This window comes from Clupea harengus, chromosome 7 (assembly GCF_900700415.2).
Source record: "Clupea harengus chromosome 7, Ch_v2.0.2, whole genome shotgun sequence".
Taxonomy (NCBI): Eukaryota; Metazoa; Chordata; class Actinopteri; order Clupeiformes; family Clupeidae; genus Clupea; species Clupea harengus.
The window spans coordinates 12,384,391-12,403,580 of record NC_045158.1 but is presented as its reverse complement, the minus strand read 5'-3'; the positions used below and the strand labels follow the sequence as shown (position 1 = coordinate 12,403,580).

Sequence of the window (19,190 nt, the reverse complement as noted above, 5' to 3'; positions counted from 1 at the left end):
GTGGGTGAGGAGAAGAGGATGGGTCTGAGAGGATGAAGAAGACTTAGAGATGATGATAATGATGACGAATCTGAACATAATGTTCCCGATAAAGAACAAAATAAATCTGTTAGAAGTGCTGTGTGTCAGCTGAACTGTGATTTCAGTTTGACAGCCACGCATTCACCAGCCATACTCCATGAAACAGTCCAGAACTGTTTCCCCAAAATCTGTCATGTTCTACGACCTTGTTTATATGTTAGAGAGACACTTTGAACACACACTCTCTCTCTTGGTTTACGATGTAACCCAGCGATGCAGCCCTGATGTGATTTGCAACTTGTCTTGGAAGACGTCTGACAATAAACAATCCATCACTTCATATGAGAACTGACACACGCAAAGCTCTTACGAGGGTGAATGAATCCACACGATGTTGAGATTCATCCCATGTGAAAAAAAAGCCTCACTGGGTCTTTGATGAGAGCTGGCTGGAGAGCGTGTTTGGACATAACCGTGTGAGATTTAAAAGCCCACTGTCACTCCGAATGTGGGCACGGGCACCATTTGCACTTGCGGCGTGGGCGGAAAGCCCTTGGCACACACGCGGTGGTGCTGGTGTTAGAGAGAGAGCTGCTGAGAAAGAAGCTTAGGTTGGTGGTGTTGTATGTCGAGGATCAGTAAAAAGTCACAGGGACAGAACAAGGCTTCAGTGTGGAGGCCACTGGTCTGTGGTCAGTGGAGCTATGCCCGGCAGGCTCACATTTGCACAAGGACACGGCCAGCCCTGCACTTTCTCACACCACACAGTCAGTCTGTCCGTCTGTCCATCTGTCCGAGCACTAAAATAAACATAATTGTTTCAAATGTTTTGAGTCTCGACAGCTCACTGGAATAAAAAAAAGATGTGAATTGTTAATTGATGCAGTGCAGTGTTTTAGAGACCTGTGGGAGAGAAAATATAAACTTTTTGACACTTTTAACCTGAGATCAGGTCAATGGAAGAGAGCAAAGCATCCAGGAATCTTTGGACTTGGACTTAGAAATATGAAGGTTCACTCTACACACCTTGAAGCACTGTACTGACATTCAATCACTTTCTGTATTTGAAAAAAATTCATCATCTATTTATAAAATTAATGATGAACATACAATGATGGTAAAACAAGAGCACACAAGAGCAATATTTTTCAGAGAGCACATTCCAGAAAGTCCCAGTCCCAGTTTATCTTTCAATGCATTGCACTCATAGCAGTTGCTGAGAGTGTAATGTTAAAACGCTCTGGCTGATTCTGGCACTCTGCAACCCTTTTAAAACTCTGAAGGCATAATAAACGTTCCCTTTGGTTGGAAGCCTACCGTTTATAGATATACGCACACACACACTACCAAACCCACAGTTTATTTAATTAGATTGTGTATGCTGCACGTATGCTTGACGTATGGCTATATGTTGCAGGGTTATTATACTTAATGAAAACTTAGACTAAAACTAACACTAGCAGTGAAAAATAATTTTTGTTTACTAAAATAAAAAAATTTAACCCCTAAAATAAACAGTACAATGAACAATGCCACACAAACTAAAATTAAATAGAATTTCTGGTAGAATCAGCTTCGTTTTCATTTCCCCCCTTGATTTGAACTGTAGTTGCTACACCACTTTGTACTGTTCTGTTTGACTTCTTGAGAGGCAATGGCCTAAGAAAAAGGAACTAAACTAAAACTAGTCAATTCCTCAGAATGCAAATAAAAATAAGATGACTTATGCACTTGTAAAACAAACTAAAACTAAACCTAACTGAAAGACTAAATGAAAAAAAATTAAACTAATGAAAAATTCTAAACTATAATAACTCTGATATGTTGAAATGGCAGCCAGTGTTAAATTGCAGGTTTTAATCTAAATAAACACATTGTCGTGAAGAAAAATGATGGAGATTAAGCTAAATCAGGGAGTTGGACTACTGTGTCCTATGGGCCGTAGAGATCCAGTTAGCACACAGTGAGAGTGTGCTGAGAGAGCTGTGCTTCCTCAGGGTTCTGGGCATAGATCAGCTAACGTTGGATAAACACCAGCTATCAGGCCCTTCTTAAAAATCCCCCAGGAGCTTTTTAGGAAATATAATAAGGTGTTACTCTATTGAACTGAGTGAAATGTGATACAGTGTCAAATATTATATGGATGATACTTATCCCTGTATGACTGTGCAGGAAATGTGTAGCACCGCTGCCAGTTCAAAGGAACTGCACAAAAGGTGAGCTTTTTCAAATGTTTGCCAATCCTCTGAGGTTAAGGAGCGATTGGTTTAGTGTTTCCCCAAGGATGGCTTGATTGCTGGTATTGTTCTACTATAGCTTGGGGTAGAAGGCTACACTAGTCCTGACCTGCCCTGGACTCCTGTAGGGGAAGGCCATGGTTAATCTGAACCGCAGATTTATCCTCAAAGTATTCCACAGGAATGCACCCATTTATTTATGCCTCCATTTGTGTCGCCCCTCAAAAGGCATTAAATCATCATTGCCGTTTATCACGGTACTTACTTGTCATTGAACCAGGAAATGTGCTGACACCCATAGGCAGACACACACACACACACACACACACACACACACACACACACACACACACACACACACACACACACACACACACACACACACACACACACACACACACACACACACACAAATGGCCACTTCTAATGAAATATTGAACATTTAGGGGAAACCCGATAGCAGCAGCTTCCATTGCTCTCAATCTCCAACCCTCCTGCCTGAGTGCTAGGAGATACAGTACGTAGCCCAGATAGACCTCTGTTGCTTTTGGCTCCAACCATATTCCAGGTCTCCTCATTTTTCTTGGTGAAGCATTTCTTTAATATAATACAGGTGCAGAACCTGCCTCATACGCTGAGGGCTGTTGTTGATGTAAACCCCTTCCTAGGAGTGGCATTAAAATGCTAGAATGCAATATGTGCAATATGGGCCTGGTCTATTTCCATTTCTGCTCCTTGTCTTATAATTTACATGTGTTTTGTGATCCATCCATCCAAGTGATTTCCTTGTCAGAAGCTTTACATAAGGAAGTGTGATTGGGAGGAATCTAAGGCAGGCTATGAGGACAGGATGCTTATGAACAAGCTTAGGAACTGTGTGTTCTTTACAGTGCTGTTAAACGGGTTTGGCTTGTGTGTGTGTGTGTGTGTGCGTGTGTGTGTGTGTGTGTGTGTGAGAGAGGCGGATTTAACACATGCACCTTTTTTATAGGTTTACTGTCTCGCTGCGGGACTCCTCCTAACTGGGAGTTTTTCAGCAGGTGTTTTTAATGCCCGCAATGGAACGGCAACGGAGTGATTTATGGCCGCCCCCATTCGCTTCTTTCATCTCGCTCATTTATCCACTGGTGTCTGTTCAGCAAACGCAAGAAGGCACCCCCAAACCTTTGCTCAATCACTCACTCGCTCACTCACTCACTCACTCATATGGGAGAAATGGGTTTATAGTAATAAAGCCAGCCAGTTGAGAGAGGAGTGGTGTTTTTGTTTTGTTTGGGTTTACCAGACCACAGTTTTGCTGCTCGGGTAACGTTGTGCTCTGCCAAACTCTCTTTCTCTCTCTCTCTCTCTCTCTCTCACACACACACACACAATTAAGATGCCTTTTATTCTGTCGTTTTATGAGGTGCTATTGATGAATGCTAACCGCTATTATGAGAACGGAAAGTCTGAATGGGCCGGTTAATAATAGTGAGATTGCATAGCGGGGCCTGCGGTTCACTTTAACCGTCTGAGACGGAACAGCAGAGGCTGATGATATTTACGAGGAGTCAGGAAGAGTCTGTCGGTGAGAGAAAATGAGACAGAAACATTTCTCACATGCCATTGTGTTTCACTTCCAGAATTAAGTTTGCATCACACAAATGCTGTTGTCATAAAAATTACTCCTCTAGTAGCAGTTTAATCTTTTGCAAACTACTTCAACAGGTCGTTGCATAAGGTTGTTGTTTCTCCTCCACATTCTACATCTTTTATCACAGAATTAATGAACCTGTTGTGAAGGAGCACAATAGCCCTCTGGTGTTCGTCTTTTCTGTCTTCCTCTGTCTGGCATCATTCAGTTCTCCTCTTTCTCTGCTCCTCTCACTCATTCAAGTTCTCTTCATGACCAGTGCATGTATCTGGATGTTTACTTTTTTTCACTACTACAGGAACAAAAATACATAAGGGTTCCTAAGAAAAATACACGGCCCACCTGTGGTGCAGGAACCTTGACTTGTGCGAAACTCCAGCTGCGCTGTTATCACCATACAGCATATAGGATAAGAAAGAATATGTGCTCCAGAAAATGGATGGCATTTTAATGGACTTCCATAAAGCAAAAAGATAATCACATCAGGTCCTGCCAAAATGCATGAAGGACTTTTAACATTGTGTTCAGCTGGAGAGATTGAGACCACATGGCTGTTATCTCTGTGAAGCAAATCATTTCATGCATATCTGAACGGGTCAGTGAAGCAATCTGACATCAAGTTCAGATGAATCAGACATGTTTGAGTTTGAGTTCCCGGAGGCCTCGGGACAAACACCCGAGAAGTGGTAGAGGAAGCTCTCCGAGAAGAGTCTGGCGTTTGCACTGGGACAGGATGTGAGGTCGCTCTTGTAGAGACGTAACAGCAGAGACGTCTCAGTAGAGGGGTACCACTAGTGGAGGCCTTCAATGCAATTTGTTGAAGTGACAGCAGATCGAGTCTCACATCAGTTCGCTCCAAACAGTTTATTTTTCCAATGAAGACACCAAAGAGCAGAATGGCATAGATGTGAAACAGGAGAAGAAAAATGGAGGGAAGATTCTGACTTAATGATGTTGCTGTGGTGAGTGTGTGGTTGCTCAGAGAGCATCACTCTGGTAGTCTATGACGGTTCATTTAGATTCCACATCTGGAGTCAAATGGTTTGTTGGTTTACAATAACTACTTACTGAAGAGCGGTACTCTCCATGGGCTTTGGGCGATCAGATGGGAGGATTATGCATGTCATCTCCTCATAGAAAGATTACTGTTTAAATCTGAGTCTCTGTGATGATTCAAGAACCAAAGGAAGAAGGCATATTGCTTCAATTAGGCTTCATGGCAGTGCCTATGAAAAATGGTTCTTTGGCTTGTTATAATAACAGAACCTTTGCGATCAGAAGAATAGAATCATTTTTAGATGCACTGCTTTGAACTCAAATAATTTGAAAGGTTCTGAGTTATGACTGTACATGATCAGGTTTTCAGTCCTTGGTTGTGATGTTATGTAGTGTTCTCAAAGTGGCACTGTTACAAAACCATTAATACTGGCACAAACAAAATGCTGTCTCTTTAGCACAAATAGTCCCATTTAGCACCTGTTTTCAAGATAGTAGCTCTGCAGTCTGCACACACAAATTGAATTGAGTATTGTGAAATGCTTACGTGTTGGAGTCTTTCTCAGCTGAGATCCTACAACAACAGCCTTCAACTACCAAACAACAAACAAGAGCAAGGGGTCATATTAGCCCAGGCTCCTGTGTTACATAAAGCCTGATGGGGAACACGTCCTGACGGTTTGCACTGTTTCCTTTCTCAAGCCACTGCCTTGCCTTGGATTTCCTTTGGAGCTGCATTATTGTAGTGCTTCCTGTACAGTCTAGCGTCCTTAATTGTTGTATTGTGTTGCAGTATTTTAGTGTAACGTTGTAATGACTCATTTCTCATGTATGGCCCCTGACTTCATTCAGTAACCAGGAACATTCTTGAACCGCATCACCAAGCAGGTGTATGACTCAGACACATGGGTGCTAGTGGGAGCAGTGATCCTACTTTATACCAACTGGCTTTGTTGTAGTGAATCTAGTAGCAATCATTAATAAGCCTACTTCACGTGTGAATACATATTACTATATGGTACTAACCGTCTAGTTTCCTCTTGCGCACAAACAAAGCTAGTTACCATCTGTCTCCTCCTGATAGCTTGATTGTTCTCTCCTTTGTACGTCGCTTTGGATAAAAGCGTCTGCTAAATGACTCAATTTAAATGTGAATGTAAATGTCCTCTCCGGCAATGTAGCCTTACCCCATGCTTTCCAACCGTCACCTGGCCCAAACCCTGCTCTTCCATTCTGTACCTGCCCAATGATATCCCTATGCTGTAATGTGCCTTGTGCATGTTGAACTGCTTCTCCTGGATTCCACTTCTCCCCCGATACTTTCACCATTGGAGCAGTGGTCTTGACTACTGGATCCTTAGATTGTGACAAAGTTGTCTCCAGGCTGGTCTTAGCACATTTGAACTCCTCCACCAATTTAAAAAATCCTTTTCCATTCAAAGCTGCACTACTTAGACAACGTGGCATCCCAAGCCATTTCCTAACTGCTTTATTCATGACTCTCTCAAATTTCTCCATCTTAGAAATAGCAACTACATACAGAGTCAAAGGCCACCTTATGCGTGGCAAAAGCCCAAACTGTAAGTGCCACAATTTCAGTTTACCTGGCAAGAAGGTCTTATCGATAGTACTCGAAAGTTTCACTTTCATCCTTGCCCATTCCATGTCATTCACCTTTGCTATCAGCCAACTTGTACATTGAGCAGTCGTCATGTCATCCATATAAGCTCAGATGGGAGGTAATTGGGTGCCGTACTTCAGCCTCCAACATCCCATTTAGATGCCCTTATAATTACCATTGCCATGGTGAAAGCCAGCGGTGAAATGGTACATCCAGCAATAGTACCAATTTCCAACTGCTGCCAGGATGTGGTGTAGTTAGTTTTGTTAAAGCACAACTGAACATCCTCAAAATATACTCTGACTCACACAGAAACCGTATGTCCAAGTACATCTATGATCAGGATTTACCAATATAAAATACACTATTAAATGGGATCAAGTCATCTTGGGGGAGGTTCAGAAGAGCATTAGTTTCATTTGGTGCTGAGTGATTTATATTACGATGTATGCCAGGGAAGACTTTTCCTCATAGTGCTGCCCTGAAGTTTCCATTTTGATCTACCTCAAAACTAACAAGTTGCCTTAGGCATGATGCATGATCCATGATGTTAGCACCACCAAGGCCAACGTCCTTGGGAGCGCATCCTCACATCAGCATTCAACATTTATTGGTGACTAATGTATGACTTTATCTAACAAACAAACAATTTAAAAACTCTTTGGGTTGACTGGGTCAAGCATCTGAGCTTCCCCACTGGTCCTCTCTCTGGCAAAGGTGGTTATTGTGTGGCATTTAACCACTGATAAACGCTGAGTGATGTAGCGTGTGATCCCTCAATGTTGTCTATAAAAGGCAAAAGCCACAGAGCTCTGGTACGATCCGGCTTGGGCAGCTATTCATTAACATTTACTGCTCTTCATAAACAGAGTGAAAACACTGCTCCGAGCTGCTTGTGTAGCCTTTAAGCACAGCTATGGAGATGGGAGCCTTAATGGATGAAGTTTAGTACTCAGAGGCACTTCGGTGTAACTTCATTTTCATCTGTTGGATGAGTATAATCAGTGAGCGGTGGACTACTTGTGTAACTCCCCCAAGATACAAAGAGAGTTTGTTGTGTGTCAGTCAGACTCATTTTGCTGCCCAGGTGGTGAGTGAGTGAGTGAGTGAATGTATGTAAGAAAAAAAATAAGACTCGGAAAGTTTGTTTAAATAGGTCTAGAATAACAGTTTTTTTTCTCTCTTTTCACCACAAAGGGCTATACTGTTTAAATCAGTCGTGGAAGCACTGGCCAGCACACTGCTCCTAATTATGCTGGAGTTTGACGTCACTCTGTAATGATTTTTTGTAAGTTAGTCTAGCAGAGGATGTTCACCATTTGCTTTACTCTGGTCTTAATTTGTTTTTTTCTCCAGAATATAATTGAGAAGATTCATGAAATATTTAATCATTCTTGTTTTTTTATAGCCTTTTCTGAGGGGGGAAACTATGTAACAAAAATGTCAACTACACATTCCAGTCAAACTCTCTTAAGATGCTATTGGACCAGACTGCCTTAGTTTGACTGGATGAAGGCTGTGAGTATTGCCAGCCCTGGGAAGTGAGTCTTTTCCATAGAGGATGAGGCAGCCATCGTGTGAGGTAGTGGAATCAGTGGGAAGCCTGAAGTGATAGGAAATGGCCCTAACCTTCTTTCTCCTCCCAGTTCTTACAACATTCAGACAGGGAGTGGGGCCTTTGATTCGCCTCTCCTTTCCTGCCTTTCAAATCAACTTTTTCTTTGCACTTCCTGAGCACAGTGGAACGTGTGGAGGAGTTCCTTATATCTGTTCTCTCACAGGCCTTCTCTCTATCTGTCTCCCTCCCTCACTCTCTCTCTCTCTGTCTTTGTCATACTTGGGTTCTTTCATTAGGTCTGGCAAAGGGTTGGGACAAATCTGATAAAGAAAGTGACCAGGACAGGAGAGGTCTATACAAGGCTTTGTGTGGTTCAGTTTAGTTTAATGACACTGGAGGGGTTCAAATGTTTTTGACTATATGACCCGTTGTAAAAATATGTGCAAACAAACAAGAAGTGCAATGGTTTGTATTTATCAGTATATAGCTTACAAAATGAACCAAAATTCCACAGAAAAATTGTCCCACATGAACATAATGCATCTCTCATGGATCCGTTTTAAGTCGCACTGGTTTAAAATGTTGCTTTGCTATTTTTTGTGTTATTTATTTATTTTGTTCTTCTGCAAACATCAGTGATTGCCTTAATTACTTACACATGGGCATTTTTTAGGTTTTTCTTTTCCTTTCTTTCTTTTTTTAATTTTGAGTGGAAAACCACAGCTATGGCACGAATCAAAGGACCACAAAACAACACAGTAATATTATAGTCAAGCTATTGTGCTAGAGGGTGTGAACTTTAAACTCTCCATGTTTTATAGGGCCATTTTGGTTTTCGGGATCTCCCAAATGTTGTCTCGAATTGGTAATTGCTGTTTGAAATGACTGTGGCTTGTGTCTAAATAGTACAAGTAAACGCCACTTTGATGCTTGCTTGTGACACTTGTGACACAAGACCATAGAGAAACATTCAAAAAAACTAAACAGACGTGTTGCTGCCTTTTTTTTCTTCCTGCGACATATGTTTGCCACACTGAGGGGAGAGGGTTGGTGGTGCACATGTGAGGAAACAAAATACTTCATTATCTCCAGGATGTTTGGTTAGCACCTCATTTGCAGGCTCACAGTTCTTGCATCCACTGAAAAACTCCAAGGAAAGGGGAGAAAAAAATGCCTGGAAATTAAGTTTCCAACTGAGGGAATTCTGTGATAATGAGCCCCCTTTTTTGGCGGATTACGCCAACCAAAGGCCTGTCAGTCAGAGAGACCTTTTGTGCATGAAGGTCATAGTCTCTCTTGTGTTGTTATAATGGGAAGTCCTTGAGGAAATGGGTAAGATCTATACTGTAGAGATGAGGGTATTTATACTGTCATTTGCTGACAGTTTCCCTACAGGAAGCTTTTCCCTGTTTAATGACTTGTATTAGCAGAGGCCTTGGCTTTTTATAGGGTCCTATGGCATTGAGGGATTTGTTTGCTGATTTGCCTCTTTGTTTAGCTTCATGTCAGATAGCTTTTAAAATGCCACATGTGGCAACAATATGAAATGCCCAATTGCACTTTCGTACAGTTATGAAAATACAGCAGTCTGTCCCTTGGGGGAAAGCTGTTTGTGTGTGTTTGTATGTGTTTTATAGGACGGCTGATGTGGCTTGTGTGGTGGGTTGGTGCTTAGTTTGACATGTTTTGTGTTGTCTGTGCATTTCAGCTAACAGATGGAGGGAAGGCGGCGAAGGCACACATCTCCGTGGGCGATGTGGTGCTGTCCATCGACGGCATCACCACTGATGGGATGAACCACCTGGAGGCCCAGAACAAGATCAAAGCGTGCGCTGGGAACCTCTACCTCACACTGCAGAAGTAAGATCACATGTGCCACGTTAAGTAAACTACTGAATCAACTCCCTGCCAGGCAGTCCTATTGTGTGTTATCCTTGTTCCTTTTGGAGCCTCTGTAAGTGCCTACCTGTAGCCAAGGCCAGCAAACCAGCGGGCCTCTTAAAGTGTCCTTTCTCCATATATAAACATCCCGGTTTATCACTGTGAAGTGCTGCCCTTTTAAGCCCATGATGCAGCGTTAGCATCTCTCATAAAAAAAGAGAGGCTCTACTCATGTTCCCCGACTCTGTTGATGACATCGGCGCCACCGTCTGAGCCTGGGTTCCGCCGCTGCAGCGCTGCTGAGGAACAACACATGGAGCTCTCTGGGGTCGACCTATCAAGTCCCATAAACAGTGTGCTCCACTCTGCACTGACAAACCCCATACTGCACATGTCAGGGGGCAGATGTGGGCTATTATTTAAAAGTTCTTTACTCTGTGTGGCATATTCAGGGGGGGGGGGGGGGGGTGGAGTTTGGGAGCGAGTGTCTCCCAGTGGTGTCTTCCTTACTGAGTTTCATCATGATGGCGTGGTGAAAAATTGCTAAGAAAACGCTGCTAGCTTCACATCATATTGTGTGTGTTTATGGTTGTCTCTTCCTATCTTTTTCTTTTTCTTTACTTTTCTTTTTCCTGTAGTTACATATTAACTGACTTGGAGGGGGGGGGGCTAAAGGTGGAGATGTATCCTCGCCGTTGTTCTAGCCTAGTGTAAACAAATGAGCTCACGCTGAGATCACCGCAGATAATGCAATCTCGCCTCCAACGCGGAGGAGTGTATTCTGGCAACACAGTATGTAAAAATGCCTCACACATGTCTCCTATCACTTAAGCGAAGACAAATGAACATTCCCTCATAAAGCCTGTGGCGGACACCGCGGCTGGGCTCAATAACGCATCATTAGCGTAACGTATAAACTGAACCTGAAATCTCCATGGTGGTTCATTATCTCGGGGGCATTGTGGTGCTGATATGAAACAGTGATGTTAACGTGTTGCTGAGCTGTGCTGGCCTACAGCAGTGCTGCCGGTCCCCTGTGGGATCACGTTACGTCATTATACAGCCCTCTGTGAACATCACAGCTAACAGTTACTGTTTGTTTGCTTTGGGAAATTGTTGAATTTGAACTTGATTTTTAAGGTATTGTATAAAATCTGATACTGTCGTGTTTTTATGTAAAGACTACATTTTATTTCACCTGTACAGCTGTCATTTTAATTACCAGCATTGTTCTGTAACCAGTAACAAAAGTAAGCATTTTGCAGTTGAAATCTGTCCTTTATCATTTCAATTATGAGCTCCTTTTCTCCCTTTCACCTAAGGATATGATCTGACCTAAAGTTATAACCTTTACTGTGACTTATCTGTAAAGACCCCCCTTATCTGTCTTATCTTATCTGTGGTATTAGTCACTGATTTGGCAGGTTGGACTGTACAAAGGCTCACGTATTCGTGCAGCCAAGGGTTTTAACAAGAGTAATTGTCCATGCAGAGCTAGGGTGTGGTCTGTAACCTAATCAACAGAATAAGAGAGGAAGAGGGATAGAGAGGGGGAGTAATAGGGAGAGGAAGAGAGGAAGAGGGATAGAGAGAGAGAGAAATAGGGAGAGGAAGCGGGATAGAGAGTTAGAGAAATAGGGATAGAAAGAGAGGTGTGTGTGTGTGTGTGTGTGTGTGTGTGTGAGTGTGTGTGTGTGTGTGTGTGGGGGGGGGGGTTATGGGGCTCTGTGGAACTTTTATTTCTAACTTTTGTTGAAGTGTCTGCAAAAGTCATCAAATCTGCCCTATCTAGGTTTACTCACTGGGCTTGTTGGACACCACACACACACACACACACACACACACACACACACACACACACACACACACACACACACACACACACACACACACACACACACACACACACAAACACACAGATAATTATTGTGGTCTACCCCTTTGCTGCGGTGGTGTAAATGCTGTAGTGTTAGTTTGCATGTACGCGGGTCAGGGAAGTGGGATACTGTGCAAATACAGGGGTGGGAGAGGTCACGTCACAAAGCCCCATGCTTTCATTTGTGAGGCTTTCTGCCGCTGAAGCTGTCAAGTATGACAAGCTGTGGACGGCAAAGGCCAATTTACAGCAGCTCTCTCTAAAGACCTTAAGGAAGTGTGTGCTGCCTTGGATTATTTCTTTAAATGCAGAATGCTTGAACCATATGTGCTCATTAGTCATTATTATGATTCCTTCATAATGCAATCTTCATCTGTGACCTGCCCACCATCTGCAATACCTTTCAGGAACATTATTTTTTCAGGCTTTGTAAACACGCATGCGGCGAAGAAAAGAAAAGAAAGCCACAGTTGCGTAGCAAAGCATTCTTCAATTTCAGTGTTTCGCCTGAGTTGGTGGAATAAAGTGGCTTTAACCAACATGACTTCTCCAGAAACTCATGTTTGATCCCTGCACTCCACAAGAGCTGATATTTCAGGCCACACTACGCTAGCACTCATGCTCCATTGAGTGACATTTTTAAAAACTGTGGGGGAGGGGGGGATTAATTAGAGAGCCATATGGAAAGAAAATCTTGATGTGGAGCTGTGGCAATGATCTGTGCGTCTGGTACATGACTGAAGACTAAATGAAACAAAGAGGAGAGTTAGGCAGGGGAGTGGAGTAAGCTCATCCCTCACCACAGCCCTGCTGTGAGGGGTTTTCCTGCAAGGCTTTGATTAAATGATTCCCCCTCTGAAAGAAGAGGGTGAATGAAGAGGATTAAGACAACTTCCATCTGTTGCCATGATAACAGTCATTGCCCCAGGCTCCCAAACCCAGTCTTTAGCATCTTAATGATCTTTGTGTCATGTACGCATCTCTGACATGGAGAAGGAGGCTGAAGTCTCTCTCATGCTTTTGCGTGTTTGTGTTGCTCTGTAGCTATAGCAAAGACAATTGGAAAGCCTTTACAGTGCAGAAGCGAGAGCTGTGTTGACAGTGTGGCAGTGGGCTTTGTAGAACCACTCTCTCATTTGGTCTGCCGGCGGTGAAAGATTAAAGAGACTTTTTCGGTGGTCCAATGGAAAAAATATCAAGTCTCGAGAACTGCTAGTGACACAGTTTGTAATTCAGTGATGGATATATGCATATAAAAAGATATGACCAAACACTTTTCCTATATAGCATGGATCGTCGATCATGCCTAAAATAACACTTGAATAAACCTTCATGTTTTTCTAACTTTAATGGCGCTGCAGACTGACAGTGTTGAATGGACATGGAGGGGGTGCATTGATCTTTAGTGGTACTTGCAATTGCTGCAGCTGGAGGAGATAAGTCTTTAGAGTAATTCAGATGTTCCTGCTGGAGGAGATAAGTCTTGAGAGTAATGCAGATGTTCCTGGTGGTCATCACTGGAATAGACTCTCAGCATTCATAGGTAGATACTTCAGTCGAATATGACTGGAAATTTACTTTAAACACAGAGAAATAATCCATCTGCATTTGGAACCAACGATAGACAGGGTCAGTTGTTGTTCTGAGCTCAGGCCCAGTGGCTTAGCTTATTATAACATCTTGGAAATGTTTGTCAGCCAAAATTAAAATTACTGATAGTCCTCATTGTTCTCAATTTGATTGAAGTGATTAACTTCAGCTTGAATTGGATTAATTTGAAGCAAAACTGCAGACTGGGAATTGTGAAAGCCTTTTTAAGTGTTGTCGGGGGGTTATAATTCTGTGATTAACCCCATGAAACCTTGTGCCACATATTTTGCACTACAAGTCATTTATCTTTCCATGTGCACTACAATACTGATATTGTAGAGTGAAGCAAGAAGGGCTGTTAAGACAAATGGAGGAAGTTTGCCTTTTATTAGAGAGCACCAGCTGTAGCCAAGTGCCTGTTGCATTCTGCTTTGAGTGTGCTGTCGATGTGCCAAAGAGAGTTTGTAGATCTTTGCTGACTGTTTGTATACATGTGTAGGGATTACAGTTCCTTAGTGGTGGATCCAACCCTATTGGAAACACATGCTTCCCATGTTTTCATTAAAAAGCATTTTTTTTTTATTTCGTTTAGCGTCTCTGTGGCAATCTGTAAGAGCCCCCCCCCCCCAAAAAAAACCACCCAATCACCCCCTTTTGGAAAACATGGTCCAGATCCTGCTGTTATTGCTCCACTTACTGGGAGATTTGGAGTAATTCCTTGTCGTTCCCCAAATCGCATTTGCTCCAAATTGCCTTATCGGAGCCGCTTCCCTCACCATGGCTTTCCCTGGCCAGCCACAGATGGATACATCTGGAGTTTAATGAGAGAACATGTGTAATGGAAAGAATTATATCTTCTTTTCAGTTACAGTTCATTTTTATTGCCTCTCGGGCAGAAAAAAGGAGGCACTTTCTGTGTCGTTTTTACTTCTGCGATAAGTCAGATGATATTGGTTAAGCAGCTGTGAATGCAGCAGGAAGAAATAAACAAATTATTCTCATTTTCCCCCCTTGTGCTTGAAAGGAGACATAAAATAAAGTTTGTAATTCCTCTTTTCCTACCAAACACTTTGATGTAGTGACAGGGGTGAGAGGAAAAGATGCGTTACAGATGTGTGTGAGTATAGAAGGTGTGTTTGACAGGAACGGAAAGTGGGATTGTTAAGCCTTTTCACAAGTGTCATATTAAAATATATTTTTGAGTTTGAGTCTGAGATTTTTTGCACTCTTAAACTTTGTTTAATGACAATCAGTCATGAAATTTCCATGGGGTTTACAAAGTCAGCGACCTACAATGGCAGATTGGGTGTCAAACTTCCTGAAATGGAAGGACTTAGGGCAAGTTGACTGCCTGAGATAAGGATAAGATAAGGGAAAAGGAAGCTGTTCCTGAAAGCACAAACATTTCTACCTTTTAAACCTCAATATTAATTTTGTTTACTGCTGAACCTCTTTCTCTCCCAAAACATGGGGAAGACATTCACCATTGTGATGAATGCCGGAATGTTCCCGGTGCCACCGTGAGTTGCTTCCTGCCCCTTGGGTGGTGTGATGTGATGAGACAGAGGCTGCCGTGTCTGTTGTGGTGTTTTCAGCCGGGTCGGTCTCTGCACAGATGTCTGCCGTGATAAAGTGTTGATGGCCTGGGCTAATGGCACCGGTGGGGCTCCTAAACCTGTGGCAGCCCACTCAGCCCACTTGTTAAACTTCTGCTTTACCTCTGAGGTAGCCAGGACCCAGGGAGCAGTTGCTGACATGTGTTTATTTGTATGTCTGCGTTTTTGTGTGCGTGTGTGTGTACACTTGTGAGAGTCCATGAGAAAGTTAGATGCCAAGCCTTACAATATCAAAACAAGAAGACTTACTCCTCCTTCGATTAACCTATAGGTAACCTCTTAACCTATGACACTTAGTACTTCTGACACCCTAAGACGATGCCATCTATTAAAGTCGGTATAAGTTGCCAAGGTAATTCATATTTCTGAAATGTTCGCCATGTGGTGGTGGTACTCACCTTGGTAAATGGCTATCGACGCTATGTGGGGATTCTGGAATGCCTTCCACTCTGTGAAGAATTGTATTAGTCTGCTTTTGAGTGAACCACGCACTTCTTCATAAAGCCCAGATTAAACTGATTCAAGCTTGATAAGGGAAAAGGTTCTGGAAAAAGAAAGAAAAGAAAAACAGAAAATGAAGAAACGGTCTCTTGGGTCAGCTGGTTTGGAAACGTGATCACAGAAACATATGGCCCGCTGCTGCGGCCCCGTCACTATTGTCCGACAGCTATCATATGGGCAGCTGTTTAGACTAGGCATACCTCTGAATTACTGCAGTCTCAACGGGAGGAGATGAGACAAAACAGTCACAGACATGCACAGAAATGCTCTTTACAAGGAGAGGGTACATTCTGTTGGGTAGTAAAATGTAGGACGAGGTAAATGAAAGGTAACGTCGCTGGGTGGTCATTGTGTGGGAGTTCCTGATAATTTGACAATTTAGTACTCATCTAAAAGTTAGTTGAACTAATTTAGCTCTTACGTAGATTGGTGTGCGTTTGAGTTGCTGATTTTCCCTCTCGTGCTGTATTCGTCAGCTTTTTGGAAGCCTATCTTATTTCGCATCAGGAGGGCTCATTTACAAGCACATTCTCCTGATTGCCTTGTTTGCTTGTCTTGAGATTGGCGGCTGTCTTCCCCGTGCGTGAGCTGCCCTGGTTGGCCCGTGCTGGTATGGTAAATGGTGGATGGTAAATGGTCGTATTTCACATGTTCACACCACCCCCCTTCCTCGCCTCAAAATTTCAAAAGAAAAAACTTGTCTAAGCTGTAAATTACTTCCACAACTTTTTTCGGTTGAAGTATCAAGACTCATATCAGTGTAATTCACAGCTTAATCAGTGTGATTACTCTGGTCTGGCACACGTCTTCTGTGGTGTGGATTGGAGGTTTACAGCTATTTCGAGGCTAATATCTTCCAACCATGCTCGCTGGCCTCTGCAATTATTGACATTATAAATATTAACGTCGGCATAATTGACAAATCAGACAAACTAGTTGCTGTGGTATATTCTGTGTGTGTTGTTGTCTTTCACTGTGGTTGCAGAGGCTGAAAGCGTTATTGAACTATTATTTTACGAGAGCTTGACAACTACTTTTTCGCAGAAATCAGAGAAGCAGCCATTTGCTCAGCAGCCATTTGACTTCAGTGAGTAAAAGACAGGAGCTGTAGCTCCTCTGCTGTTAGCCAGGCTTGCTCCAGTTCCATTACATAAGAAGTGGACGGTGCTTTACATAACTTACATAGCTAAGGCCCATCCAATAAGTGACATGCTGGTCGCCTTTGGATGGTTTTGTGGGTTCAAGTTCAAGTTCAAGTTTAATACACATAAAAGGCATGAACACGATTAAATATTTCAATGATTTACATTTAAACAATATGACATGGGTTTTCATGATCAACCCTACCAGGAGTGCATTTCCACTGTGTCATTGAGTCCCTACCATAGTTAAATGATCGATAAATAATCATTTTGAACACTCTCTCTCCATGGTTACCATGGTGGTTGGTCAATTACATTTTTGGGAAACGCAGTCCGGTGTAGTTAACTGAAAATCCCTAAAGGACTCACATGTGGTTCTCAGGTTGTTAAAAACAGTACGTTTGTAACTCACTTTCTGTCTCACTACATCCTTATCCATGGATAATGCGTATTCCCAGTAACTTTGAAGGTGAACTTTAAGATTTGGGGTTCTTTCCCCCACACAGCCGCAGATGCTGTTACCTGAATATACCATGCGTTCCCTTGTATCACTGTCACCTTTAAATTCAAAATAGTCGTAACAGTCATAATAGATTCACATGTTTCCGCTCTGACATATCTGACTTTTTCACTTGATAAAATGCATACTTCCATTAGTCAGCAAGTGTATCCTGCCACGCTATATCACCATCTTCAGGTTGTCAGCTACGGCTACAAACGTATGCAAAATTTTGAGAGTGTGACGCCCGTGTCTGCCGTCTTGAAATATTAACGATATTTTTCTTTTCTTATTTTATTTTTATTAGTTTTTTTAGCAACAACTGTTAGTTAAGTTTTAGTTTTACATTTTTTTGGGGGTAAATTGTTTTATTTCAGTTCATGAAAATATATCAAAACCATTCGTTTTTGTCATAGTTTTAATTTACCCTGGTGTCCTGGGCCTGGAAAAACTGATTTGTCCCGTTTGGGCCCATGTTTCCTACAATAACATACCTGATTGGGGGAATTGGAGCAAAACAGTATTAAACCGTTAATCTATCCCCTGGTGACCTAATAACATTATCATTAATCTTAGTTTTAGACCTAGTCATAAATATAATTTGATATAATGATATAAATATAATTTGAACCAATGACATTAACGTGTTTGAGAAGGTCAAAGGCGAGGGGGACTTCTCACCTTTCATTCACTAGCTACTTAGTTATCCATTGATTTGCCATTATTGCTCTCAGGATTGTTCGATATCCATTGTTAAGCCATCACAGCCATCATCCGCAAATGGTTGTGATGATTTTGAACCCAAGACTGCCTTTTATTGGTGATTGTGAGAAATCACTATCAGCTTCAGGCTATGCAGCAAATGGTGTTTCCTGGCAGCTATGGTTGCCTTTTAAAATGAACCTTAAATGGTTTAAATGAGTCTCTTTTGCATGAAATTATTTTATTGACATAAAAGTCTCCTCAATTAAATACATGAGTTTAACTAATTAGTTCATATTAGCACACCCTAGCTATTGACAACTGTTAACTGGCATGAGACCTTGCATGTTTTACACATCACTCGAAGGCTCTGTAGCATCCCGTTAAATACAGTCAGGTGAGAATAGGCTACCTGACACTCGTGACTTTACTCTTATGAAAATGTGTTATCCCGTGTTGTTTTTACCTGATACATTAATGGGTTTCGTATGTTAAAGAGGCTACACAAAATAGCCTGCCTTCTCAAATGGAACTCCATCTAGGATAGGACCCTTTTGTCGCAGCTAGTGACTCATCTTCTCGGAAACAAGTGGGTGAGTGTTTTATTTTAGCTGGGCTGACGGGCTCATGGAAGAACGGTGGTCCTCTTAAGTCCCCTAGCCACTGGATACGCCAACCGACCAAGAGGCATCCTCCGACGACCGAGGGGCTATTTAAAGATTTCCTCTTAGCGCGCTGAGGGGAAGGATGGTACCAGGGCCTGGTGGGTGTCTATTGCTGTGGCAGCCAGAGTGTGCTTTAGAGATTCCTTTGCGGTGCCATTTGATCTTTTGCCATCGAGCTGCTCTCTGTCGCCCGTAGGCACCAAGCCAACCTCGTGCCAGGGGCTGGTGTGGGCGAGGTGAGCCCAGGCCACATAAGAATGCTTTTAGAGAACCCCCCCCCCCCCCCTCATTTTATCTTTGGACATGAAGAAAGAAAAAGGGAACCTGCCCCTGCTGGATCACGTGTCTGTGGAAGCACAGTGTTCATGCTACACCTGCGGTCTCTCCTCAGGGTGTTGTGGGTTTGTCTGAGATTAGAAAGATCAAGGGGTTTGGTACAGATGTGGGTAGCTGCAGCTGCAGGACCTGAGCTTCTCATTAGACTTTTACACTGAGTGTTTCTGTGTGTGTGTGTCTAGTCTGATTGCCAACCGTGAGAGATACATTAGCAATAGCCTTCCAGTCGTTTTTCATTGTCAACATCGTAAATCTCTTGATTTTGACTTAATCAGAGCGGCCCGGAGATTTGTCTGTTCATTATCACAGCAGTCAT

The 19,190-nt window shown here is 42.6% G+C and overlaps 1 protein-coding gene across 5 annotated transcripts in view; it reads left to right on the top strand.

Moving 5' to 3' along the window:
• The window catches only part of pdlim5a (PDZ and LIM domain 5a), a 64,073-nt gene that overhangs the window by 7,747 nt on the left and 37,136 nt on the right, over positions 1-19,190 (top strand). For all 5 annotated transcript variants that reach the window (XM_042708256.1, XM_042708255.1, XM_042708254.1 and 2 more), the window contains exon 3: positions 9,775-9,926. In XM_042708256.1, the coding sequence (XP_042564190.1) occupies positions 9,775-9,926 (152 nt within the window). The remainder of the gene's footprint in view (positions 1-9,774; positions 9,927-19,190) is intronic.